At 48.7% G+C, this 27,396-nt stretch overlaps 2 protein-coding genes across 4 annotated transcripts in view; one reads left to right on the top strand and one right to left on the bottom strand.

The window, feature by feature from the left end:
- Nucleotides 1-2,218: 2,218 nt before the first annotated feature.
- Nucleotides 2,219-11,585, top strand: Mansc4 (MANSC domain containing 4). Its single transcript, XM_040743651.1, has 3 exons — nt 2,219-2,918; nt 8,077-8,211; nt 10,765-11,585. The coding sequence occupies exons 1-3, from the start codon at nt 2,705-2,707 to the stop codon at nt 11,514-11,516; spliced, it is 1,101 nt and encodes a 366-aa protein (XP_040599585.1). The 5' UTR covers nt 2,219-2,704; the 3' UTR covers nt 11,517-11,585.
- A 3,431-nt stretch (nt 11,586-15,016) lies between these two features.
- Mrps35 (mitochondrial ribosomal protein S35) overlaps nt 15,017-27,396 on the bottom strand; it is a 32,674-nt gene continuing 20,294 nt past the window's right edge. For all 3 annotated transcript variants that reach the window (XM_040743648.1, XM_040743650.1, XM_040743649.1), the window contains exon 8: nt 15,017-15,360. In XM_040743648.1, coding sequence (XP_040599582.1) covers nt 15,079-15,360 — 282 coding nt within the window. In that variant the 3' untranslated portion in view covers nt 15,017-15,078. The remainder of the gene's footprint in view (nt 15,361-27,396) is intronic.

Here is a 27,396-nt window from a genome sequence, read left to right as displayed (position 1 = left end):
CTCATTAGAAAGGCAATTTAACCACGGTCACTTTACCACGGCAAGGTCAGCTGGGACTGGAATTCGGAGTGTTCCCTGACAACACCGGGCACCCATCCCACAAGGTTTTTGACCCTGGACAACACAATGACATTGTTAGAAACTGGGGGTGTCTTTTTTTTTTAATCCAGTAATTTTAGTAAACCACACAGTGAGTGTTCTAGAAAGCTAGGCATAAAGACAAAACACATACAAGCTCCTTCGTTACAAAGTAGCTACACTACGATTTCACTTGAATGTATCGCTTAGTATTATCATTCCTTTGTTACAAAGTCGCTACACTAGATTTCAAGGCTTCCTGAATGTATAGCTTAGTGTAATTCCTTGTTACAAAGTCGCTACACTATATTTCAAGGCTTCGTGAATGTATGGCTTAGTGTTATCATAGTAACCAGAAGGAGCTGCCATTGATCAGTAGGTGACAGTGACAGCTTCTGCTCAAAGACCTACAGCTCGCCAGGTCACAGGGGAGCCCACTACCGCTGCTCTGCTAAATGAGTATGTTGTCCAATTACCTTCTACATACTGTGGTGGTGTCCACAGATCAGTGCTGCTCCTGCTTGGCATTGGCCAAACAAGTCTCTTTCAGCAGAGGGCAGCAGGGCGGAGACTGACAGTCAAAGTGCTTAGGAGAAGTGCCTGGAAGGTTCAGCCTTCTTAAACTGGACATCTATACCAACCCCCAATGCTCGGGGAACAACATGGAACCCGGCTGAAAGAATGTAAGAACGGGAGGGTGGGGAGGGGCATATGGAACGCTGGCTTCTGAGTGGGGCGTGGCTCCTGCCCTCAGGAGCTCACAGAAGCTATGCTCACCTGCACAAAACCAAGCCTACAAGAGCAGTCGGCATTCCAGCAGGCAGCACTTAGTGGGCTACCAAAAAAAAGGTGGTGGTGGTGGGGGTACGGGGACCTGAAGGTGGGAGGGGGAAGCATATTAGGAGGTATTTGGGGGAGGAATTAATTGGGGGGAGAGTATGCTGAAGATACATTACATACATGTCTGAAATGGTCAAAGAGTAAATAAATTCTAAAAATATTTTGTGCCAAATCCATATCATTAGCATACAATTTTACTTTTGATAAATGGTAAAAACTATATGCATATCAAAGAATTAAGATAAAATTCTTTATGATCTACTCTCAGTAAGGTTTGGTTTGTGTGTCTATTTTATACACTATATACCTGGAGCTAAGAAAAACATTTCTGCCAGGCACCTTTGGTCCCAGCGCTCCGGAGGCAGAGACAGGTGGATCCCTGTGAGTTCGAGGCCTGCCTGGTCTACAGAGCAAGTTCCAGGTTAGCCAGGTTTGCACAATGGGATCCTGTCTCAAAAGCTTCGGAGTTGGAAGTGGAAAAGTTCAAGAAGCCCCCTCAAGACCAGTGTCCCCAAAAGTCTTAGGATGCCACCTGGGACATTTGTAAAACTAAGAATTCTTATCCCCACAGCAGATCTACTGGGTTAGGCTGTTGGGGGCAGGGAAAGGGTGTAAGGCTTTTGTCTTAGATCCACACCTTACTTCTGAGCTCTCTCAAGAACATCCTGGGGCCGACAAACAGCTCAGGGATTGACTATTACCCAGCACACACACAAGGCCCTGGGCTGCACACCAGCAAGGATAAAGGAGAGCATCCTATAACAAACAACTATAAGGTCTGGCTGGTGAGGTGGTTCCACGGGTCAAAGCGCTTGCTGAGGAAGCCTGATGGCCTGAGTTTGCTCACCAGGAGAGCTCTGGAAAGTTGTCTCTGACATGGGCGGGCACCATGGTGTGTGCGAATGTGCCTGTATGTGCATGCCTGTGTGTGCACGTGTGGGGGTGGGGTGTATATGTGAGCATGAATGCACTTGTGTGATGTGCAGTGGGGAGGCGGGTTCATGTGTGATCACGTTAGAGATCGACTCGGTGGAGTCTACTCTAGTCTGCTTTCACTGGGAGACAGAGCTCGGGTCGCCACATAAGCCCTTTAATGGCTGTTGTATTTCACCTACATCATGAGCACTTGGAGGGGGGGTCGAATCCTTAGGAAGAAAGCTCATGACTGGCTTACATGAAAACTACCAGCCCTAAGAAGTAACCAGAGTAAGTATACAATCGGTGTGCAGCTATCGAAAAATTAAACATTTCAAATAGAATTTTCCGGTTTTTTCTTTCTTTCTTTCTTTTAAGCCTTTAAACGTCAAATAAGTACATGCACTGGTTTTCTCCGGAGCCCGAACAACGGAACTTTAAAAAAATGAAGTCACCAGCTCTTCACCCTATACGGACCACCTCACAAAACAAGGTGTTGTTTCTGGAAACAGAGCATCCCTTAATCTGATGTCAAGAGACTAGGCAATTGTTTTCCTCAGCAGGACTCTGGGCTAGGGTTTCTCCTGGCCTTCATATCTGCGTAGAAAAAGGTGTTGGTGACTCTTCACTCCCAGAGAAAGAAGAAAAGCCAAGGGGAGCATCCCATCTTCAGGAGAGGAAGGGTGGAAAGGGTCAGAACACTGAAACCTGCTGGAGAGGGTTCAGAGACAGGGCCAGTGCTCTCCCGGGGCCAGTGCTCTCTAGGGGCCCAGCTGCGGAGACAAAGAAGGTGCCCAGCCGCCTCTGTAGGACGCCCCCCGGACGCAACCCATGGTCAGCTCCAGCTGCTGCCTCCCTTCAGGACCCAGAGATGCAGGCGGCGGGGCTGCTGTTGCTGGGGCTGGCTTGCACCGTGCACGGGCTCTGCTCGCCCTCCGTGTTCTACAGAGACTGCTGGGTCCGCCGCTTCCCAGGGCTGTCCCTGAACCTAGAGGAGTCTCAGAAGCTGGGGGCCCAGTTCCTCAAGTACTACTCGGAGAACACTGGCCAGAAGTGCAGCCGGAGCTGCTGCCTCAGGAAGGACGGTGAGTGGCGAGCACAGACAGGGCTGGGTGGTGTCAGAGCAGCGGGGCAGGAAGAGAAAGGACCAGCGAGGGCCCCGGGGTCAGAGCACAAGGCTCAGGCAGAGCAGGAGGACCAGCGAGGGACCGGGAGGGCCAGAAGGACCCCAGGAAGGGGGAAGCATCAGAGCAGGTGGTTTTGAACCAGGTCTTCCTGACTCTGGAGAATCCAGGGCATCCTGTTGTAGTTGACAAAGTGCTAAATGGGTATAGATTTCTTACGGGGTAACGAACTTGATTTTAATCATAGCCCAGTGTTTCCAATAAGCTGGGCGTTGTTGCCCAAATCCGTAATCCTGAAGGGAAGCAGCAGCTGGAAGGGAGACCAAGGCTAGCCTCAGCTACATTGTGAGCTGAGCCCAGCCTGGGCAGTCTCAGACTGTGTCTCAAAAACAAAACAAAACAAACAAAAAAGATTTACAACAATTTACTTTTTTTCTTTTTTTTTTTTTGGTTTTACGAGACAGGGTTTCTCTGTATTGTTTTGGATGCTGTCGGTCCAGCCTGGCCTCGAACTCACAGAAATCCGCCTGCCTCTGCCTCCTGTGTGCTGGGATTAAAGGCGTGCACCACTGCCCGGCTGCAACAATTTACTTTTGTTGTTTTGATCCTATCCCACACCTCTCTCTAACTTTCCCAGATTCCCACAGGACTCAACTTCAAATTCTCTTTTAAAAAAATAATCCACTGAGTTCAGTTTATGCATGACAGACCCTCCCTCCCACGAGGCCATCAGCTGCCAACAGCGCCTCAGTTAGGGGTGAGGGCTCATGGGTTCCAGCCCCAGGCTGGAATGCTGACTGGTTTGATCTTGTATAGGTCTTGTGTAGCAGTGAATTCACGGCCCCCTCCATCTCCGAAAACCAAGTGCCGGAACTACAGGCGCACACCACCGCACCTACTTTAATAATTTCTTATGATAACTGGAGGTTCTTTATAACATGTGTCTCTTGGATCCATACGAAACACGGAGAGATGGACAGGAAGCTAGAGTGTGGATCATGCTATCTTTAATTTCCCCAATAGATTTCTTCTCTTCATAATAAATGGGATTCAGATGTAACTATCACCCATACACCCACATCACAACCTTCAAGGCCACAATCACCTAAAGACACTTTCTTTCTCCCCACCCCACCCCCACCCGGAGTTTTCCCTAATTTTTTTTAAAGATTTATTTATTTATTACATATACACTGTTCTGTCAGAAGAGGGCACCAGATGACTTGTAGATGGTTGTGAGCCACCATGTGGTTGCTGGGAATTGAACTCAGGACCTCTGGAAGAGCAGTCAGTGCTCTTAACCTCTGAGCCACCTCTCCAGACCCCAGTTTTCCCTAATTTTAAAGCTATCTGGAAAGAAGTGAGAGTGAAATAGTGTATTGTTGGAGCAATCCCTATGGTGACTCCGCCGTAGAGTGTTCCGGAGACAGCAGCCAGGTTTTCAGTGATCAATTTGAGAGACCTGTTACAGGCCACGGCCTTCAACGCTAATGAGGTATGAAGAACGGCCAATCTTATAAAGAGGAAACTTTCCAAAGCAGGGTCAAGGCTGGTGAAGACGGAGGTTTCTGTCCCACCTGGTCCCGAAGCCGTTTAGCTCCAAATAAACATATGGATGCTATATTAATATTTAGAGTGTTTGGCCGCCGATGGTTTAGGCTTCTTACTGGCTGGCTCTGTCTCCGTTATTAACCCACTTCTATTAATCTATGTACTGTCACGAGGCTGTGGCTTACCTATAATATGGCGTGTCACCCTTCGGCAGCATGGTGTCTCTTCCCTGCCCTCTCTCCACACCCCCCATTCTTCTAGTCTGGTAGCCCCGCCTGGCTACTGGCCCATCGGTGTTTTAGTCATCAACCAATAAGAGAAACACGCATACAGAAGACATCCCCATCAGGCTGGGGTGGAGACTCAGTTTGCAGGGTACCTGCCTAGCATGCTGGAGGCCTTGGGTTCCCTCTCTGGCGCATAAACCCCAGCCTGGGATGCTTGAGATCTGGCTGAAATAAAAACAAAACAGGGGTTGGGGAGTTGGCCTCATGGTTAATGTGCTTGCCAGACAAGTGTGAGGTCACAAGTTTGAATCCCCAGAACCCACTTAGAGAAGGGCACAGGGGCGTGGCATCTATAATCCTCAGTGATCCCAAAGGGAGCTGGGAGGCAGAGGCTGAGGGTCTTTGATAGCGCACAGAACAGCTAGCCTGATGCCCAAGGTTGTCCTCACACACATGCACACTCACACACATGTCACACTCACACACACTCATACACATGCACACCCCACGCACACTCATGTGTGCACACTCACACATGCATACTCACACACACACACATACATCACACTCACACACACATCACACACACAAGATTACAGAGAGAAAACCAGTCCAGGGCTGTCATGAAGACATACCTCAGCAGACTGTGAGTCAGGGCAGGAAGGCGGGGCCCAGGCTTGCCGCCTTCCTATCCCTAGTCAATGTCTTCTTCCTGTTCTCCCTCTCTCCCTCCCTTCCTCTCCCTTTCCTGAAGTAGCCCATGCCAGAGTCCTGATCCTTCCACCTCAGCCTCTGGAAAGCTGAGATTGTAGGTGGGCACCACATTCCTGGGCCCATAGAAATCATTGTGAATGGCTGGAGAGAGGTCTCGGTGGTTAGGAGTGTAACATACATGCTCCCCACCAGCCTGGTCCCTGAGCCATGACAGTCCCAAATGAACACGCAGGATGTTATCTATAATAATTATGAAGCTGTTGGCCATTTGCTATGGTTTCTTAATGGCTGCTCTGAATTAATTATTAACCCATAATTACTAATATATATTTTTATAAGGTCTTATCTTACGGAGGACAGTCTCATGTGTCCTCTCTTCCCGGGATCACATGGTGACTCTCTGCTCTTGACTATGTTTCCCAGAATCCTCCTCAACTCCTAGTCCCACCTATCTTGTTTCCCTATTGGTCAACAGTGCTTTATTTATCAACCAATAAGACAACATATACACAGAAGGACTTCCCCCATCGTAAGAGCATCTATTACTCTTGTCGAGGACGTGAGCTCAGTTCCCAGCACTCACACTAGGTGGCTCAAGACCATCTGTAACTCTGTCTCCAGGGATCCGATGTCTCTGTTCTCCACGGTACTTACACGATGTCACTTACCACCCCTCTCAACAGACACACAAATACCTGTAATTAAAAACAGTCAAAACTAATCTTTCATGAAAATAAATATCTCTAATAAAAATCACTCTCCATAAAGCCAGATGTGGTGGCCAATGCCTGTAATCCCAGCACTTGGGAGGTTGAGGCAGAGAGGCTGCCTGAAATTGTGGTCTCATTGGGATACACAGTAAGTCTGAGTTCAAGACCAGCTTAGGCTATACAGTGAGATCTTACCTCAAACAAAACAATATTGTTCTCTACCACATCAATGACTTCATCACAATCTGAATATTACATAAGAACTTTTTAAGTTCCTTTCTCTTGTAACTTCCCAGAACCATCCTGGGGGACTGTTTTTGCAAACTGATACATTAGCAAAGCATTGGTAATTAATTTTGTCCTGTTATTTCTCCTCTGGAAAAGATAAGGAATGCAGAGACCCAAGGATGTCCCAGAAGTAAGAGCAGAGCTGTGGGTCCCCGTGGCCAACTGTCCTGAGAAGCAGCTCCCCATATGTCAGGAGGATGCACTCACCGCATGTCACATGTCAGGAGGATGCACTCACCCCATGTCACATGTCAGGAGGGTGCACTCACCCCATGTCACATGTCAGAGAGGATGCATTAACCACATGTCACATGTCAGGGAGGAGTAACTGACTCTAGGTTTCCAGAAGCAACACAGCATGTTTTAAGGAGCAGATTTAGAAAAGGGAGGTCAACATGAACATGTGATATGCAGACATGTCCTGCCAATAGTCCCAGACACCAGCATCCTTCTCTTTAAGACCCATTAGGCTCCTGGGGCAAGGTCAATATCCATGTCCACCCACACCCTCTGTGTCACGTGATTGTCTGTCTCTCTAATGAGCCAGCTTCTCCACCATTGTCACTGGTGACTTCTCTCCTTTTATGTTCTTCCTCCTTCTCAGGACCCCAGAACCTTAGCATTCAGAGAGCACATTGTCCCTGGAATCCAGACAGGTACTTTCCAAAGCTTTGTGTAGACAACGGATGTTTTACATGTGCAAAAAATACTGAGACTAAAATATGACGATTCTGTGGGGTGTGTGGAGTGCGTCTTTAATCCTGAAAGGTAGAGGCAGGCAGATCTCTGAGTTCCAGGTCAGCCTGGTCTACACAGTGAGTCCAGGTCTATAAATACATAAAGAATCAGTCAGTCAATCTAAGGCTGGTTATGCTGGCTCCCATTTACAGTCTCAGCACTCTTCAGACTGGTCAACATAACAAGTTCCAAGCCAGCTGGAGCTACCAATTGAGATCCTGTCTCAAAAACAAAACAAAAACAAAAACAAAGCTGGGTGGTGGTGGCGGCGCACGCCTTTAATCCCAGCACTCAGGAGGCAGAGGCAGGTGGATCTCTGAGTTTGAGGCCAGCCTGGTCTACAGAGTGAGTTCCAGGACAGTCAGAGCTACACAGAGAAACCCTGTCTGGGAAAACCAAACAAACAAATAAGGAAAACTCCAGGTATCCTCTGTGGAAAGGAGTGTATCAGAGAGTGCTTTAAAGTAGTAGTTTCTTTCAAATAGTTCCAATTTTGTCTGTTTTTCAAGATAGGGTTTCTCTGTATAACAGCCCTGACAGTCCTGGGACTCTCTTTGTAGACCAGACTGGCCTCAAACTCACAGAGATCCACCTGCCTCTGCCTCTGCCTCCCGAGCGCTGGGATTAAAGGTGTGCACCACCACCACCTGTCCCATTTCCAATAGTTTTTGAGCACGGCACAAGATTGGGTTCCTGAAAGAAACAGAAGTTACTCAGAGCCCATCTGACTGGCAGCAAAGCCAGGCATGGCCCTGGGATCCCAGCACGGGAAGGCTAAGGCAGGCGGATGACAGGTTGGAGGCCCCCTGGACTATACAGCAAGACTGGCTCTCTCCCATACACACGACCGACGGAGCCAGGGTCCTATGCAGATGCCCTTGGCCTTTTCAGTGTCCTGTAACGTGGCTGTCTTCTTCCATGATCCCATCCATGACAATGTCAACTGCCTCCATGTCCACTGCCCAACCCTGGAGAGCTGCATCCTGGAGCCGGGGACCAGCGCCATTCTGTACAACATAACAGCAGGTAAGGAAGCCGCCTCGAGAGCCTTTGCAGAAAGTGCTTTGCAACACCAGGCTTTGGTGCTCCCTGTCTGGAGATGCTTTGACCATCCAGAACAGAGTGAGAGACTTCCTTCCTTGTTTGGTACATCTGGCAGAGTCCCTCCCAGATGGCAGACCATGCACAAGTTCTACAGGTGAACTGGGAACTCAGCAAGAGCTAAGGCGGGCACCTCTGCTCAAATGGCCGGGAGTGCTGCTCAGACGCTAAGAAGGAGCTCACAGGCTGCCCGAGGCTGTGGACACTGAAATAGGGCCCTGCAGTGAGGAAGTCAAGGTCCCTACCCTAGGTGGTCACCGACTTGAGAGAGACCCTGTTTCATACAAGAGGTAGACGGCTCTGCGGAACAACGCGTGAGGCCGCCCTCTCGTCTCCACGTGTGCTCCTCCCCACGTCAGCGTGCTCGCACGCACCCACACAGAGACACACGCGCACGCATGCCCACACGCACACGGTACTACTCCAGCACAAAGCCCGTAAGGGGAGGCTGCAGCGAGTGAGAGACCAGGCAGAGGCAGGCAAGGAGCTCCGAGCCGTCAACAGGGCAGTGGGAAACCTGACCTGGCCACGGAGATTCCCAGGAGCACCACCCACTGGGGACTCAGACACCCACACCTCTGCAGGACACTTATCATTCATACACTACACCGTCCTTAGTCTGGGGTCACGCCTGCCCTTCACCGCCCCTCCTGCGCACGCGCGCAGGAGTCCCCACCGTGCTGATGGCACCGAATCCGTGTTTCCACGCCTTTTCCACTCACTCAGCTTGCTTCTCTAGTGTTCCATCGGACAAACCCTGGCTGACCTCTGCTCCTAGCCTTCCCCCACCCCCACCACTTGCCCTGTGGCTAAGCGGGGACCCCGGGTCCCGTGCCCAGCACCACACACACTCCCAACACAGACAGCCTTGCCAGAGGAAGCATATTACCGGGTGCAGAGATCAGACAGCCATGCCTTGCCTCCAGTTTGCTCTCTCTGCTTCATGCTTGCATTTGAAAGATGTGAGCTCTAGATTTCCTGCTCTGGTCGCCATGCATGCTGGGCATGGTCAAAATAAACTCCTGGAAGTCGCTTCTGGCCGTGGCGTTTTCATACAGCACCAGGAAAGCAACTAATGGGTGTAATGGGTGTGTGTGTGTGGGGTCGTCTTTCTTTCTTCTTTTTCTTTCTTTTTTTGGTTATTTGGGGTTTTGTTTGTTTGTTTGTTTTGTATTTTCAATACAGGGTTTCTCTGTGTAGCCCTGGCTGTCCTGGCACTCACTTTGTAGACCAGGCTGTCCTCGAACTCACAGAGGTCCCCCTGCCTCTGCCTCCTGAGTGGCAGAGGGACATGGCCAAAAGCGACTTCCGGAAAGAGTCTATTTTAGCTTGTGTTTCCAGAAGTAAAGAGTGCGTCATGGCTGGCGTGGCCTCCTGAGTGCTGGGATTAAAGGTGGGAGCCACCACCACCATCTTACAATTTTATGACTCCCAGCTCACAACCCACCACCGCCAGGGGAGGTCAGGGCAGAACCTGAGACAGGAACACGCACCAGACTCTTCTGCTTGTCCCGCAGGCTGGAGCTCAGCTAGTGTTTTATACAGCCTGGGCCAGCAGTGGCTGAGCCCTCCTACATCAACCGCCAATCAAACAGCACCCACAGATATGCCCACGCGCCAACTGGATGGAGGCTAATTCCACTGAGGAATTAGCCACCCCGAGAAGTTCCCTCTTCCCAGGAGGCTCTAGTGGACAGCAGCAACTAGCCAAGAAGATGGAGACACAAATCAAAGTCTACAGGGAGGCAGGCAGTCTGGGTAGACTGGCAGGAAGTCTCAAGACGAGGGAGGGGCCCACAGGGCTAAGGGCAACTGACAGGACACAAATGGCCAGGAAGTCAGAAGTAGTCACTATCGCCGAAGCTCACTTTTACAGAACGATGAGGGATGAAACATCACAGAGGCCAAAGTTGGCGGGGAGGAGGCTCAGATAGATAGGGCTCCCTGGCAGAGGAAATGGAAAGCTATACAGACTGCTTTTCCTTCCCCCTGAAGACAAGTGTTGGGGCATTCCTAACAGAGAAGGAGCGAGAAGAGACAAGACCCAAACAGGGAAGGTGTGGCTGCTGGCTTTGTTCCCGATTTCAAAGGGCCCCCTTCCCTGGCTGTTTTGCCAGCTTATTTTAAAGTGGCGTATGGTATTCCCCACGGCTGCTGGCAGAGCGAGAACCCTGGCACCAAGCCTTCTCAGTACGCAAAGCCTTCTCCTCGGTACAGCCATATTTGTCCATAGCAGAGAGTGTCCCAGGACGGTGGGTAAACTTGGCCTGCTCTGAACCTCAGGAGTCTGTGGGGCTGGAACTGGAATTTGGCTCAGCTCAGGGGCCCAGTAAGGTAAAGCCTCCCAGCTTCCAGGCTGTGCCTAAGGTTGTCTCACCGAAACCACACCTAATACACTGTATACACATCTGTGAAATTTTCAAATAAATAAAAATTTTCCTTTTTTTTGAAAATGAGACGATCTCATTTATCTTTCAGGCATAGACCCAGATTTGCTGGTTTTCGAGCATTTATCCCCCGCATACCTAAACACCCGCTCCTCATCTGAATGGTGGGACAGATTCCGGATTCTGAAAGCTCTGAACCTAGGCGACGGAGGGTTACACACAGACATGATAGAGCACACGCTGCCGTCCCCAGAGGCTGCTGTGTCAACCATACATCAAGATCTGGGTGCAAACCTGGGTATCAGTCACCCCGGGGAGCCAACCTCGGATCCGGGTGCAAACGCTGGTATCAGTAATTCCATGCAGTCAAACACGGATCCGGGTGCAAACGCTGGTATCAGTAATTCCATGCAGTCAAACACGGATCTGGAGATGAGATTTATTTCTGTGAATGTGCCCACGGCTGCCACAGTCAACACGGTGTCACCACGCACAGACTTCACCCGTGGTCCAGATAACACGACTATTTCTCCTTTCTTTGGACCCACAGACACAGAAGTTTCTCGGGTGCCCAGCCAGTCCCGACTCAACATTAGCAAACCACTACTGAACAAAACCAAGGGGTCCCACGGCGGCAATCACACGTCTGAGAATGACGCACCTCAGGATGGAGTTCGGGTGACTGCGGGGGCCTGGCTGGCTTCTGTGACCCTGGGTGCTGCCATCGTCTGCCTCTGCTGCTGTGTGGTCATCACCAGGGCATCCAGATACTGCCGAGAGCAGCAGGGCTGGTATGGCCTGGGACAGCGGGGTCAGGGTAACTCTCCGAAAGGGAGTTCCTAAAGGCCTGCCGGAGCCAGGTTACAGGCTGTGGGCGTGTCATCAGCTTTCTGCAAGAAAAAAGCGTTTTCACTAAAAACAAAACAAAATAAAGTTATCTCAGAAAACCGAGTCCTAGCAAACGGTGATTTCCATTTCCTGTACTGAGAGAGCGGGGAGGCGAAGGGAGGGAGGGGAGGAGAGGGATGTGATCCCAGCCCTCTGAAGATGGAGGCAGGATCAGGAGTGAGTTTAAGGCCAGCCTGGCCTATGTGAGACCCTGTCTTTTAAAAATGGGATGGGGGAGGGGAAGGGGAAAGGGGGCGAGAGAAAAGAGAGCACACAGGTTGTCTGACTCCAAAGCTAGTGCTCAGTGGCTGTAACATGATGCTATAACTGGTTGGTTCCAGGTTTGGGAAAAAGAACTCATGCATGGACTTAGCTGTAAACAAGTACTTCCTGCTTCCCAGGGCCAACTGATTAATGCTCCGGTCCCTGGGACCACAGGGCAGAAGGAGAACAAACTCCACACAAGAGTACCGTGGCACATGTGCATGCATGTATGTGCGCGCGTGCACACACACACAATAATAATAAATGCAGAATATCCACCATGATTAAAAATGAAACTTAAAAAATGAGAGAAAAAGGCCGGGCGGTGGTGGCGCACGCCTTTAATCCCAGCACTTGGGAGGCAGAGGCAGGTGGATCTCTGTGAGTTCGAGACCCCAAGTCTGGTCTACCAAGCGAGTTCCAGGACAGGCTCCAAAGCTACAGAGAAACCCTGTGACTAAAAGAACAGTTACGGGGCTGGGGAGATGGCTCAGAGGTTAAGAACACTGACTGCTTTTCCAAAGGTCCCGAGTTCAATTCCCAGCAACCACATGGTGGCTCATAATCATCTATAATGAGACCTGGTGCCCTATTTGGGCCTGCAGGCAGAATATGTCAAATAAATAAATAAATCTTAAAAAAAAAAAAGAACAGTTACTTCAGATGTTAAACAGTTCAGTGGCTTAAAAGATGTTTCTCTTTCCCCAGTGTTGGACACTGGGTGGAAAGTAGCAATGTACGTACGTACGTATGCACATATGTACGTATGTATGTACGTATGTATGTATGTGGGACTGAGAGATGGCACAGCGGGTCAAAGTGTCTGCCTGATCACCAACTCCCAACCTGAGACCCATGGTAGAAGACCCACCTCCTAAAAAGCTGTTGTCTGACTGCCACCCAGCCACTATCAAGCTCCCCTAAACATGTGTACATATGTGTACACTCACATATAATTTACATGTACACATGTATGCACATTCACACACACATTCACAAATAAAAAAAAAAAAACAACTCACCGGGCATAGGAGGTTTATTGGGAGAGGACAGAGAAGGGGCAGAGAGGGGTATGGGGGGAGCAAAGACAGGTCCATGGGGGCAAGAGTGGCAGAAGAGAGAGAGGGGGGGGGGCAAGAGAGAGAAAGAGACGGGAGATGGGTAAGGCCCACCTTTTAAAAGGGAATGCAGTGCGTGTGCAGCCGAGGACGAATCCTGTCAGGACCCAAAGGGCAGGCCAGTACAGATGCCTGAATACTAACAGTAAGAACAGTCAGAGTTAAATTATCATAATCTTTATTCAACCACGCATGAGGTAGCTGGGATTCTTATCCCCAAAAATTGTATTTAAAGAAGTAACTCAAGAAACTCTACAAGATTATTTGAAAAGTCTTTTATTGTATTGTATTGAGACAGGGTTTCTCTGTGTAGCCCTGGCTGTCCTGGAACTCGCTCTGTAGGCGAGGCTGGCCTCGAACTCAGAGATCCTCCTTCGTGCTGGCATTAAAGGCGTGTACCACCTCTGCCCTGCCCCCATTCTTGATGTTTTGAGAGTCTTGATATGACAGAGTATGACCTTGGCCAATCTACCAAGTGCTGAGACTAAGACATGTGTGAGCATGCCCAGTTCCAAATTTACTTTTGCTTCACATGAATTGCTTAGGGATTTTCCAATACAGGAGAGGTACAGAGAGATGTTCCTCCTGGGGTTTCCTACATGGCACTGCTTGAAGAATCTCACAGAAATGACTGTATTTACCTTTGTAAGGAAACAAATACACCCAACTCTCCTTCAGATGGCTTGAGAGGCGATGAAGACCAGACAGGCAAGGGGCAAACACGTGGGCTAAAAATACAGCCCTGACATCCACAGTGACGAGCCTGAACCCTCAGGTCAAACTGACCTGGTCAAACAGTTAAGACGAGTGCCTCCAAGGCTGTCCTCACTTCTGACCCAAACGCAGGTTTTGGTGTTTACAAAACCACCCCTAGGCTGGGAACTTTAGAACTCGGCGCTCAGCCAGTTATCCTTCGGGTTAAGGACACAGGTTAACACAGTCCGGAAGAGGAAGGGCTGAGTCCAGGAAGCTCTGTGCTGAGGCTCAAAGGGTCCCTATTTGCAGTCAGGCCACACCTCTCTCCTGGGGTGATACTGTTTATGATCTAACAAATAAAGCTTGTCTGATATTTGTCTGAAGATCAGAGTTCTAAGCCAGCCACACTAGTTAGCCATAGAGGCCAGGCAGTGGTGGCCACACCTTTAATCCCAGCACTTGGGAGACAGAGGCAGATGGATCTCTGTGAGTTCAAGGCCACCCTGGGCTACATGAGATTGAATCACTCTAGAAGAGAAACAGAGCTCACACAAAGGTGATCCCAGCACTTGGAATCATATACCTTTAATCCCAGCACTAAGGAGGTGGAGACAGGAAGTGATATGGCTGGTTGGAGAGGAGGCAGCAGCTCAAGCCAGTCAGTCTGAGGATTTGCAGAGAGGGATGCAGTCTGAGGACAGGACCGTCCCTTTGGTCTGAGCGTTGGTAGGGGTGAGAACTCCCTAGTGGTGGCTGCTTTGCTTCTCTGATCTTCAGCTCCGACATCTGACTCTGAGTTTTACTATTAAGAACAATTAGAATTTGTGCTCTCTCTCCTAATGTCACTGTGTGACAGCTGCACAGAGAGCCCAATCAATGTCCAAAGAGTTGTTGTTGCTGTTTTCTATCGTCCCCTCCCCCCTCGAGACAGGATCTCCTGTAGCCCATGCTGGCCTTGGCTTTGCACACGCCAGGATTATAGCTGCAGTCTACCATACCTGTCTATCCAAAGACTTTGCTTCTGCCGCTAAGTGACATTTACAAGGTTGGAGCAGGTGAGCAGCAAGTCTGCCGAGCTGCTGTCCACAGCCGAGTGCAGCCCTCCGTGAGGCTGGCCACTGAGGGCTTGCTCAGGTGCTGGGCCGGGCTTCCTCAGTAACCAAAATCACTGATCGAAAGCAAACACCCAAAGTGGAGACATGGCAGCTAACAACTCTGTTCACATAAGTAGAGGACTAGAGGTGTTGTGTGAAGACACCTGAGAACCAGGGAAACCACCACAGCCGGCCAGGAGGTGCCACCGCCCCTGGGGTAAACCAGAAAGCCCCAAAAGCACACTTCGGTGCACAGGAGTCTGGTAAGTGACATAAGACAATATTCTTAAATATTTTCCATTTATATAAAATCAGTGACCAAGTACACGATAAACCTGATACAGCCTAGTTTAGACTGCACTCCAGATTTAACAGTCTCTTCACGGATTCTTTGTACTGAGCAAGGCTCTCCTCGTTCTCGCCCTCATTCTTGAGTCGAACAACACACTTCTGGTAGTCTTCAACCTCCTTAGTCCCCAGCAGCTCCTCCCTGCTCGGTGCTCCACTGCTGTCGGCCGCTCTTATCTGCAGCAGGGTCTGGAGAACGTTCTTCTCCGAGGAGCTATTTTCCCACACATACTCTTCCATGTCTGCCTCAGTCTTATTTTTTTCCCATTCTTCAGTTTTCTGAAAGAAAAGGAAAAGTTCAGCGTGGGATAAGTAAGTCCCGATGGGCCTGGCAGCTGGCCCAGAGCAGACGCAATGGGTTCTCCTGACAGCCTGGGTCTGCCAGAGGCCTTGACAACAGCAGAGCAGAGATGATGAGGACCTGAGGACAGTGATGACATCACCTCAGCAGGTGCCAGCTCAGCGGCTCTCCTCCCCTGGGGCAGGGCTGAGGGGCACATAAGGCTCACCCCGTCCTGGAATAAACTGAGTTTGTCGTTTCAGCCTGTTCCCGGTGCCTGTGTCGTTGGTGTCCTGCCTACTTTCCCCCACCCCCAAGGGACGCCCGTGGGATCCTGCAACAGTTCAGAACTCAGGGAGACGTTATCAAAAGACAAAGTTCCTTTGCTAGCTGTTTTCTGGGGGAAGAGAAGGCAATAGTTCAAGGTCCCCGCCTACACTACACACTGACAGCCCTGCGTGGCGCTGTCGCCCATGGCCAGCCTCAGGAAGGGCTGCAGTCTTCCATGGACAGTGCCGCACAAACCTCACTTATCAGAAAGCTCTCTCGCAGGCGGCTATTCTAGGTTACCAGAGGTGTCCCTTAGGTAAGCCTCTGCTCTCGTGCTGCCCTGGAACACAGAGGGTGGGGAAGGTCTGCTGGACCTAAACCACATCAACATTTAAACTGGGCACGATGTGCTGCCGAGTCTGGCCTCAAACTCCCCGTGAAGCTGCGACGGCCTTGATCTTCTGATCTTGCTTCTGCCTCCCACGTGTTTGAAGCCACACCCACTGACCTCACACTTCTAAAGTTTAAAATAATGAATTGATACAGGTATTAACTTTCTAAAAGCACCATGACAGTTAAACAGGGAAGTGGGAACACATCAGGACACAGAGTTTTCATTTTGATTGCTAGAGGGGATCAGAAGTGGGGGACACAGATGGATACACAGTTTTTGCTTTGTTGTCATGACAGCTTCATAGCCTCCAAAACTGTTCTGCTGTTATTTTTATTTTCTGTTCTTGTGTTATTAGTACCGGTTATTCTGTTGCCATGTCACCTCAGGCATACTGCAGTGCACGTGGAAAGGCTGCTTATAAACAGCAAGAAGTCACAGTAGGCCAGGTATGGTTGTGCACACAGTAGGCCAGGTGTGATTGTACACAGAGTAGGCCAGGTGTGGTTGTACACAGAATAGGCCAGGTGTGGTTGTACACAGAGTAGGCCAGGTGTGGTTGTGCACACCTTTAAGCCCCATGCTCAGGAGGTAAGTGAGCTAGGCCAGCCAAGGCTACGTAGTTTGACCACATCTAAAAATAACAACGGAAGCTACTCCACCACCCTCCAGACTTTGTCAAAGATACAGAGGCAGGAATATTTTTCACGAAGCACATCACTGGAATATTCACAAATACAAAATCTTACAAAAGATTTTTATTTATTTATTTTTAAAGCAAATTTCACTGTCTCTTCCTTCCTTGGCCTTTTTCTCTGGCCTTGAACTTGCAACCTTCTATCAGGTACCCCAGTGCTGTGATGTGAGTGTGTGACGGCCCACTAGCTACAAGCTCTACTGTAAAACAAGACACAGCAGGTCACAGCACATGGAACAGAAGAAAACCAGGTGCACAGTCCCAGCCCAGCAGCTACCCTGCAGATTACAGACTCCACAAGGACTACATGAATGTGAACTCCTGGCTGCAAGAGTGTGGGGGGGGTCTGTCTGAAAAGTCATGGCCACTTTCTTCCTTGGAACATTTTCTGATTCTGCATATTAAGAATGGAGTCCGCTTTATTGAACGGGACTGACGCTGAGGTACGAGCCAGGGCTTGCAAGCCAGACCAGAAACTGGGAAGCTACATAAAGAATTGGCTTTAGTTCTTGGATGCTTACAGGAAGCTGCAAGCCAGACTAGGCTTGTAACAAGCACAGTGAAATCTATAATTTATAGTGCTGAGGAGACCACCCTTTCCTGGCCTGCTGGGTCAGGAAGCAGTAAGGAAGGGGTTGGCCTTCACCAACCCCTACCTCAGACTTCTGAGGAACAAACAGCCACCCTCCCCACATGAGAAGTCACTCACCCCAGCCTGGAATGCTATGATGAGGACAAGGGACAGACACCTGCAGCCCAGCCGAGACCACCTCCATCAGGGTGAGTATGACACGCCTGAGATGCTGCCTGCTCAGGGAGACAAGGGAATCCCTGATGGACGCCGTCACTGTCGCTACGGGCTGATGGGAAACATCCTCACCTGCTCAGAAACCCATGGATTGTGAGGAGAAGGCCAAGGCCAGCCTGGGCTCACAGACAGATCTTAACACAAAACAATGAAAGGTTGGTAAAGTGATGGGGAAGTCCTGTGTATATGTCAATAAAGCAGTGATGGCCAATAGGGAAGCAAGATAGGTGGGACTAGGAGTCCAGGAGGACTCTGGGAAAGAGAAACACTGGGAGTCACGATGTAGCTGCCATAGGGGTAAGAAGTTTGGAACTTTTCTCCGCTAAGAGAAATACTTAGAATAACAATTATGGGGTAAATACTTAAGTCAGAGATAGCCATTAAGAAACAAGCAAGGCCAACAGCTTCATAATTAATATAGCATCTTGTGTGTTATTTGGGGACTACAATGCGGCAGAGCCCAGGCGACTGGTGGGGAAAAAACAAAGCGGCTGGCAAGGAAAAGGCTTCTCTCTATAGTAAAGGACACACACAGCTCTTCTAGAGGACCTCAAGTTTGGTTCTCAGCACCCACACGAAGGAGCTCACAAGTACCTGAAACTCAGCTCTAGGAACACAACACCTTCCTCTGAAGACTCTGCATTTATGTGTACACACCCATACACTCAGACACACCCATACAAAAGAAAGATAAACCTTTAAAAAATTTAAGATGACAGTATTTAGTATACAATAAACAAAGATACAAATAGAAGGAAAATGAAGTTAACCATAGGACAAGCACAGGATGACCTCAAATTCATGGCAATCCACTGGCTAAGTCTCCCAAGTGCAGCATTACAGACTCGGCTGGGACACTCAACTCACACTCATTCTGAAGGAAATTCCAGGTATTACTTCACTGGCAGTAGGCTCAGTATTTTTCTTAAAACAACATCGATGCACCATCAGGCAATGTGTTGTGTGCAGATCCTGGCTCACAGCCGGGACCCTCCTGCCTGTGTGGCCACAGTGGTAGAAGTCAGGCTGAAGCAGCACACAGACTCTGGAGCGTACGCTAGCAGATGGGGCTTCACAATTTTATTTCCCCTCTTTCCTGCTGCTACGCAGCCCCTGGCTGGCTAGTCCTGTCAACTCTACAACAGTCAAGGCCACGCTGTCCACCTGGTAAGCTGAGAGGAAGTCAGTCCAGAAAGACGCTGAGCACAGCTGCCCCCAGGAGCACTGCTGCAGGCTCTGCTCTGTCCACTCTAATGTCCTGGGCATCCTCATCTCTGTCTTGCCTGCTTGCTGCTGCCATGACTCTCAACAACCTTTAACACCTTGAAGGACAGGAAGAAGGAAGAAAAGGAAGAAAGGACAGAACCTGAGCAACAACCCACCTGATCCACGCAGCCTGAGATGGGAGCAGACACGTACAACAAGCTCCGCCCTACACATTGCCAGCACCTTCCCAAAATAACAATCCTGAAGCAATGACCTGTGGATCATAAATGATCACTGTCCCACCCACCAATGCCTTTAGAAAAAGGAGCTAAGGCCAGGGGCTGGGGAGACAGTTCAGTGGCTAAGAGTGTTTGCAAGCAAAAGAGCTCGAGTTCAAATTCCCAGCACCATGTAAAAGCATGGCTCCTCAAGCTTTACCCCAAGTATTTGGGGACAGAGACAGGAGGATCCAAGAGCTCACCAGACAGTCAGCCTGTCTAAATAGCAAGCTTTCTGTTCAGTGAGAATCCAAGTTTCATGGAAGCAAGGTGGAGAATAATGGACCAGACCACCAATGTCTTCCTCTGGCTCTGTGAATGGATGGGTGTGTATGCCTGTAGGCACACATATGTATACGCAGGGCTCAAAGGACAGCAATCCAGAGGTGACCTCTGACATAGCATCAGTGGTTGTAACTCATGCACATTCTCACAGACCAGACGGGAAGAAGCTACCAAAAAGGAAACAGGAGAGAATCAGCTGTTAACTCCACTGGAGAGATGGCACAGGGTTATGAGCTTGCTGAGTTCAACCGCCAGCCTCCATCAGCTAACTGCAAGCCACCGTAACCCAGGGGATGCAATTCCTCCTCCTGGTCTGTGTGGACACCGGCACTCATGCATGCACATGCCCCTCAAAGCAAGCAAACAAAACACAACACCATGAAGCTAGGTGTGACGCCAAAGGTCTACAATCCAGCAACGCAGAGGTTTGTGTTCAAGTCTAGACTGGCCACTGAAACAATCCACCAAGACTGCTACAGCCCCGCGCCTGCACTGCAGTCGTCAGCTGATTTCAAGTACAGGTAGCACATTCATGTGAATCCCACACTACATCTTATCAACCATATCACAAAATCCCACACCACACCACACCGTACCACCCATATAACTCTCACGGTACACCATATCATATTAAATCCCACACCACCTGAGTTTGGTTCCCAGGATGCACATGGCAGTTTATAATGCTCTGTAATTCCTGTTCTAGGGGATCTGATGCCCTCTTCTGACTTCCATTGACAACACCACGCATGCTTGCGGGGCACATACACACATGCAGGCAGAACACTCATGCACATAAAATTTTTAAAAAATGACCATTTAGGCAGAGTTGGGGTACTTTATAGACACTTATTTTAATACCTCAACATCTGCAATGTAACACACACACACACACACACACACACACACACACACACCCTCTCCTTCTCTCCTTGCCCAACTACAACCTCGGAAGCAGCAACTTTCCACTCCATGTGACCCTGTTCCCCTTCCCAGTCAGCTCCATCATCCATTTATTCATCCAGTCAATGAATTTTATGAACCAACAAACTGCTGCACTAGACACTGTGCTCTCTGGAGCCTCAGCCCAATGGGGCCTTGATCCTGAGCCACGCCAGCTGCGGGAGAGCAGAAGCCCAGCGGGGAGATGGACTCAACACGAGCTCAGCAGTCGAGCGAGTGACGGCAGGGGCACCGCCAGAGGCTGCTAGGACGGTCACCCCATACCCTCACTACTTCAGGTTCTGACACTACTCACCCACTGACCTCTCACATAGCCCCGGGAGTTACAATACTATCATCTGTTTTACAGACCAGGAAACTCAAGCCTAGAGCAATTAAATCATTTGCCCCAAACCACAACAGGCCCTGTGGTAGAACAGCATGTTTGTTCTAAGGACACCAACCTGGCGAGAAGAATCTCAGAGCAAAAGGATAACTTGACTGTGTGAACATAACGTCGTCCTCCTCCTGTGCAAGCACAGACTAATACAGGGAACACACTATCTAGTCAGTACAATGGTCAGCACTGCAGGGACAGAGCTAACTGCTCCCTACACACAGATCTGCCACTGCCTGCCACTGCCCTTACAACTCTCTGACCAGGACATGAATCACAGTAATATTCCACGATTATGATTACAAGGACGCTGTTGTCCTACACGAGAGAAAACAACCATTAAAAAAACAAAAAACAAAACAAAACAAAAACGAGGCTGGCAAGAAGGCTCAGTAGGTGAAGGTGCTCGCTGCCAAGTCCAGCCTGACGACCTGAGTTCAATCCCTGGGACCCACGTGGAAGGAAGAACTGACTCACACAGGTTGTCCTTTGACTTCCACGGGGCACTATGACAGCGTGCCCCTCCTCCCAAACATACATAAAATAAACAGTGTAAGTTATATAGCTATAAAACAGGAAATCAGAAGAAAATCTTAATAGAAAAGAAAAAAGTCCTGTCAATTATCACAGAGGCCAAAGCTAAATTTTAACTGCATATATCAAGGAGTTCATGTCAATTTGGACTAGTTTTAAAAGCAATCCCTGAGCACTGTGTGCCATCCAGTACTGCACTAAATGCTGGGGAAAGAGAGGAGTGAAATACTGTCCTTGCCCACTGCAGTTGGACCTTTGTCAGTTCTGCCAGTTCCCTAGTAACGATAGAGACTTATTAATTATAAGAGCTTGGCCATGGCTTAGGCTTGTTACTAATTAGTTCTTACAACTTAAATTAAAATATATTTTAAAAATATATGTAGGTCTGGGGGAAAAAAGGATAGAGAAAGTCCTTAAAATAGAATAGCTGGGTGTGGTGGCACATGCCTTTAATCCCAGCACTCTGGAGGCGGGAGCAGAGGCAGGCGGATGTCTGTGATTTCAAGGCAGCCTGGTCTACAGAATGAGCCTCAAGACAATAAAGATACAGAGAAACCCTGCTTCAAAAAACAAAACAAAAAAGTGAAATAAATAGATTAATAAAGTCACACAAAGATGGAAAATGCACAAGAGTCTGGATGTCGTATGCTGTTGTGTTGTCTTTGAATTGTTTGTCTGCTGAGGAAGGAGCAGCAACTGCTAACAGACATTTGATTATAAATGCTGCTGGATTATTCCAATCTATATATTTAAAATATGCCTTGACTTCAAAATTTAAGTCTAAGGACATGTTGCTTTGGAAAAGACGTTCTGCTTTTTTTCCACAGACTAATATGGTTTGATCAAACAAGGCCCCTGAAGCAGTGTCCCAGGTGATCCGACATCCAAGACAGCTGAGACGATGCAGCCTCAGACCACTACAGCCAGGGTTTGGCCAGGGTTCTGGGTTTCTCAGGATCCCCTTGGGACTGACAGTGCCCCCAAACAGCAGGAAGCAGTTTGGAGAGAATTACGCCCACATTCCCAAATATTGTTTATAAATGCTTGTGTTCATTTAAACGGGGTTGGTTTTAAATGGTAAATGGTCACACTCAATCTCTTAAAAAGGGGGGTGGGGTAGATACAATATAAGAATGAATACTTTGTACTGGTGTGGGTTTTGGTTTATTGATATAAATTTCAGGTCAATTTTGTTATATATATATTTATACTCTTATTTAGGTACTGTGTTTATACAGTTCTTTAAAAATGCAATGTATAATTAAATACAGATTATAGTCACCTATAATAGTTAAAACTTTGCCATGTTAGCTATGTTTTCTAGATATACAGAGATATGTTTCAAATGGGTAGGTAGTCTTCAAAGCCTTTCAAAGACCTACAGAATACGGCATTTAAAATGGGTTATTAGTGTTTTTCATGACAGTGAGACACATCTCCTGGCAGCACCACTTATGTCAGAGAGGAAAATGGCCACTGAAGAAACTCATTATGGAGTTTGCCTTCAACATGGCAGGGATAGCCATTCAGAAAAGAAACTGCTCTTGCCCAGACTGCTTGACAACATACTGTCCAAACTGAATAAACAGGTTACAAAGAAAAATGACTACTTAATTTGCCAAGAGACAGGATGACCCTGCTTCATCAAAAACTCTGTCAGACATCCTGGGCCTATGGGCTGAAGATAGATGCCCCAACACTACAGAGGAACTTTGGGTGATTGTCCAGGCAGCGAGATGTCTGTCAATTCCAGAGTTTATATATTATCCTTCTGAGGTCTTTGATGGAGTTGAAGACAGAGAGTTACGTTATGGTTCTCCTTAGTTATGATAAAAGATAAATTACATATAAACTTTAGACTCACAAAGATAGGATAGATGATAGAATATTTTCTTTAAATTTTGCCAAGTGTTAGTGGACTAAATATTGTTAACTATAGGTCTTGCATAATAACTATTTTGTTATTATATACATAATTATATTATATAAATATATAATAATTATATATATAGTTATATATATAATTTTACCACGTTAAAGTTAAAACCTTCCTTTTAATTCAGACAGAAGAGATGGGGGAGGTCCTTCTGTATGCTGTAAATATACATTTCTCTTACTGGTTGATGGATAAAGCTGTTTCAGCCAGGGGACAGGCAGGATTTAGCCAGGTGGGAAACCCAAACATGGATAGAGAAAGGTAGGAGGAGGATTTGCCGTTTAGTTACTGGGAAGTAGGATCCCTGGGCGTTCTCTGGTAAGAGAAGGCCATGTGGAGACACACAGATTAATAGTTAGGGGTTAGCAGTTAAGAGAGAGCTAGCCACTAAGAAGCCTGAGCAACAGGACAAACAACTACAATTAATATAAGACCCTGTGCTTATTTGGGAACAGGCGGGAGAGAAACTTCCGAGTACACTGCGCAATTATCTGACCTCCAGCATGTCTTGCTCCCTCCACCCGTCCTGGCAACCCTACTTTTCTTCTTCCCAGCGTCTTCTGTGTCTGGCTGTCACTCCTATACCTCCCGCCCAGCTAATGGCCATTTAGCTTTGTATTACACCAGTCCCAGTGACGTATCTTCACCCAGTGCGAAGGACTATTCCACAGCAGCCCACAGCGAGGCGGATGTGTGCACAGGCGCTTATCACCCCGAGTGTCCACTGAGGGAGGCATCGGGGGTGGCGCCAACAGGGGACACGTGCAGTCATGACCATGGGCACTGCAGTGGCTTCATGCCCTGGATACCTCGGGCACACAGCCGACATCCCCAAGGGGCCAGTAACCGAGAGGCACACCGCCGCGAACGAAGTGTGGGAAACCCAGGGTATTTTTAAGGAGCAGGAGAAAATGACAGAATGGGAAGCAGGATGGACCAATCGGGGGATGCCACCGTGATTCAGATGAAGGACCAGGAGGTCTTTACTGGGGCAGCACAGATCATATTTCAATCAGAACAGGAAAGATCTGGCAATGTATTGGACCAAGGAAGAAAAGACTGGAATACTCTCATATTGTCAGCCCTGGGAGGGAGGAGAAGCAGGGCTTAGCTTAGCGAGCAGTGCAGGAAAGGGCTTGCCTTAGGCAACTCTGCTGCTCCCACCTGATGTCCAAATTCCACGTGACAAACCTCTTGCCACACTTGTGACTACACTCTTAGCCCTGACGCTAGTCAGGCACACACACTGTCTCAGAGAGGATAACTTTTTTTTTTTTTTTTTCCGAGACAGGGTTTCTCTGTATTGTTTTGGAGCCTGTCCTGAACTCTCTCTGTAGACCAGGCGGCCTCGAACTCACAGAGATCCGCCTGCCTCTGCCTCCCGAGTGCTGGGATTAAAGGCGTGCACCACCAACGCCCGGCAAGAGGATAACTTCTAATCTGTCTCCTTACTAGCAATTAGCGGTAATTAACAGGCAGGAATCCTCATCAGAAGTGCTGCGGAGCCTCTGAGTCCACACCACGACAGACTCAGAAGCTGCAGGGCTCCACAGGGGAGGCTGACACCACCTCACTGGCTAGCAGCGGATTACACAGGCAACTCCGCAAAGACAGGTGAACAGCAGCACAAGTCACGTCTTATTTCAGCTGATTCCTGAATGTTCTGGAAGTCAGAGCTGAACAAAACTAAAGAATACACCGCTGTGACAGAGCAAACTCAGCTGCAATTCAGGGCTGTGTGTTCCGCTGCTAATAATCCCAGTGACCTAGGCACCTCTGCACAAAAAACAGAGGCTGTAATAAAACAGCCTTGCATCCCTGATTTTCAGGGTTAAAACCATGTAAAAGGGTGGCCCACAGTAAATGCTCTGTGCTAAAACAGGACAAAAAAGTTGCTTTGAAACACTTTCAACACAAGGAACTGCTCCTCTGCCACTCCCTGGCTGACTTTTCTTTGTTAGCCCAAGGGGCTCACTGGAAACTGGGGGTTGGTGGAGGGAGGGGCAGAGGATGGGGGAGAGAGGGCTTGGGTAGTAAACATTCCCTTTCTTTCCCAAGCAACAGTGGAACTGACTGGGAAGAAGTTGACGGTGCCCAACACCTAGGAGAGGAACTCACAGCTGAGCACCAGGGCCAAACAGGCCTTTAACCAGAAGCACAGCATGGAAGCACCACAGCCAGCCAGTGCCTGTGTCACAGGGTCAACTACTGACTGATTATTCCCACTCCAAGCCAAGGGCTGTGCTGAGGCTGGACTGACCAACAGGTCTGCAGGGAGAGCCAGCCCTGACCCTGAGACACATGACACAAGCAACAGCCCGGTCAGCAGACTCCTTTGTTTGCCTCCATCCCAACACAGGCTCTTCGCTATTATTGGAAGGGTTTCCGGTACGGTCCCCTTTACAGTGGCCTCTCTCGGTGAGTAGAAAATGATCTAACTTGGGGCTGAGGTTGTAGTTCAGCGAGCAGAAGAGTCTGGCTTGCTCCCAACACCTCACACAAGCACCAACTTAGAGACATCAGAATTTTTATAGTCTGGAGGTGTTTTTGGCAAGAAGACCCAAAGCTGTGACAGCTAAGGAAAGAGTCAGTCAGGGAAAGAAAGAGGCAGCCATCGAGCACTCACTTGCCTACCTTCCAGGAAGCCCCACGCTCAATGCCCAGTATTAAAACACAAAGCTGTACTAAGGTGAAATCCAAACAAGACCCACATGCAATCTGTTAAAAAGGAGTCTTGGCAGCAGTTCATGTCAGCACCCAAGGGCCTCTGGGGCCGGCTCCCAGCCTCCAAGTCTCCCCCTGACCCTGCGCTGGCACTCAGCCTGCCGCTGTGCAAGTCCTTCAGTCTTCCTTCCCCCGTGGAGAGCTCACAAAGATCACATTGCACGGGGGAACAGCAGGTTCTGCGGCCAGTAAGACTGAGAAGACCTAGGTCGCACACTCTAGCCTGACTTCAGAACTCAGTCAGGTTACATGTAGGCTGTTCACAGGGATTCACAACAAACGTACTTGAAATCCTAAAAAGAATTTTCACTTAGCATTTTTAACTAATTACTGCAGTTACTGAGTCATAATTATAAAACATTCCCTCTGTTCAGAAGGCAACTTAGTGTCAGGGCCGAGATGGCTCACACACAGCCTTCGATGCTAAGAACGATGACCCATGCAGGAAGTCACAAGACCAAGGCTGGAACCCAAGCCTGCCCGGCTCCACACGCTGAAGGCTGACTCAGCACATCAGACTGAAACACTAACACAAGTTTAGCACGTCTGAGGACGCCGATCTAGCAAACATTCATCACTCATTACTGCCATGCTTTGTGACGTCTACACCCACTGAAGATGACTGACACTGCTATAGCTAACTTGTTTTGGTGGTATACAGCAAACATTCTTACACTAAGGTCCAGATGAACACTCTTCCAGAAGTAGCCTCCACTGAAACTCTAAAAAGCCAAGGGACATTCATATCTGCACACTAAGTGTTCAGAGGCCAGCCTATTGAGAACAAGCAGTGGATCCAAACACCCATGGGGTGGCAACGTAAGTTTCGAGGATGAATTCCAAGCTGGCTAGAGCCCCGCAAAGCTCCAAGCTCACTGGTACCTCACAGGGTCTTCACTGACACTGCCTGTTCAGGAAGGATCGAGTGCCAACTTTAATATGGGAATTCTTTAATTACAGCAATAATTGGTATGAAAGATGAAAGGCTTCTTGCATGAATACAGAATACAGTCCTGCTGGATTCTAAGTCACAGAGTCACAGGAAGAATCCCGTCGGTCAGCTTTCACTGAATTTATTGGTGCCTGTCATTCCCTCTGGGCAAGTTCACTTTACAGGCAGCTGGCAAATAAGATACTCTCAACTGGCTGGCTTTTAGTGTTCGTTATTAACTCTTTCGACAGCAGCTATGGACCTGCAGCTAATTCAAACATGTTCTTGGTTCAAAGGAAACTTAATTATCCCAAGCCAAAGGCAGTTCTCAATCAACTGACAGGAAAGACATTAACTGCTGCCACAGCGACATTCCCAAAGCCAGGGTATAAAACGCAGGTGAATCATGGCGGAGAACCCAGAAGACAGGAGCCCGAGGCTGCGTCTTGTTACTAATCTTGAAATAAAGCTCGCTGTCCTTGCACTTGCCACTCATGCTGAGCTCATCATTGCCAGTGACCCTGAAATGCAATGAGCAGAATGGACAGCGCCTCGGGTACTCAACCATCACTGCAGGCTGCCACCAGCACACAGGGAGATGCTTCTGTCCTGGGTCCCCACTCAGGGTCAAGGCAT

Source organism: Mesocricetus auratus, unplaced genomic scaffold, assembly GCF_017639785.1.
Source record: "Mesocricetus auratus isolate SY011 unplaced genomic scaffold, BCM_Maur_2.0 Super-Scaffold_100001, whole genome shotgun sequence".
NCBI classification, from domain to species: Eukaryota; Metazoa; Chordata; class Mammalia; order Rodentia; family Cricetidae; genus Mesocricetus; species Mesocricetus auratus.
This window is presented reverse-complemented; position numbering and strand designations above follow the sequence as displayed.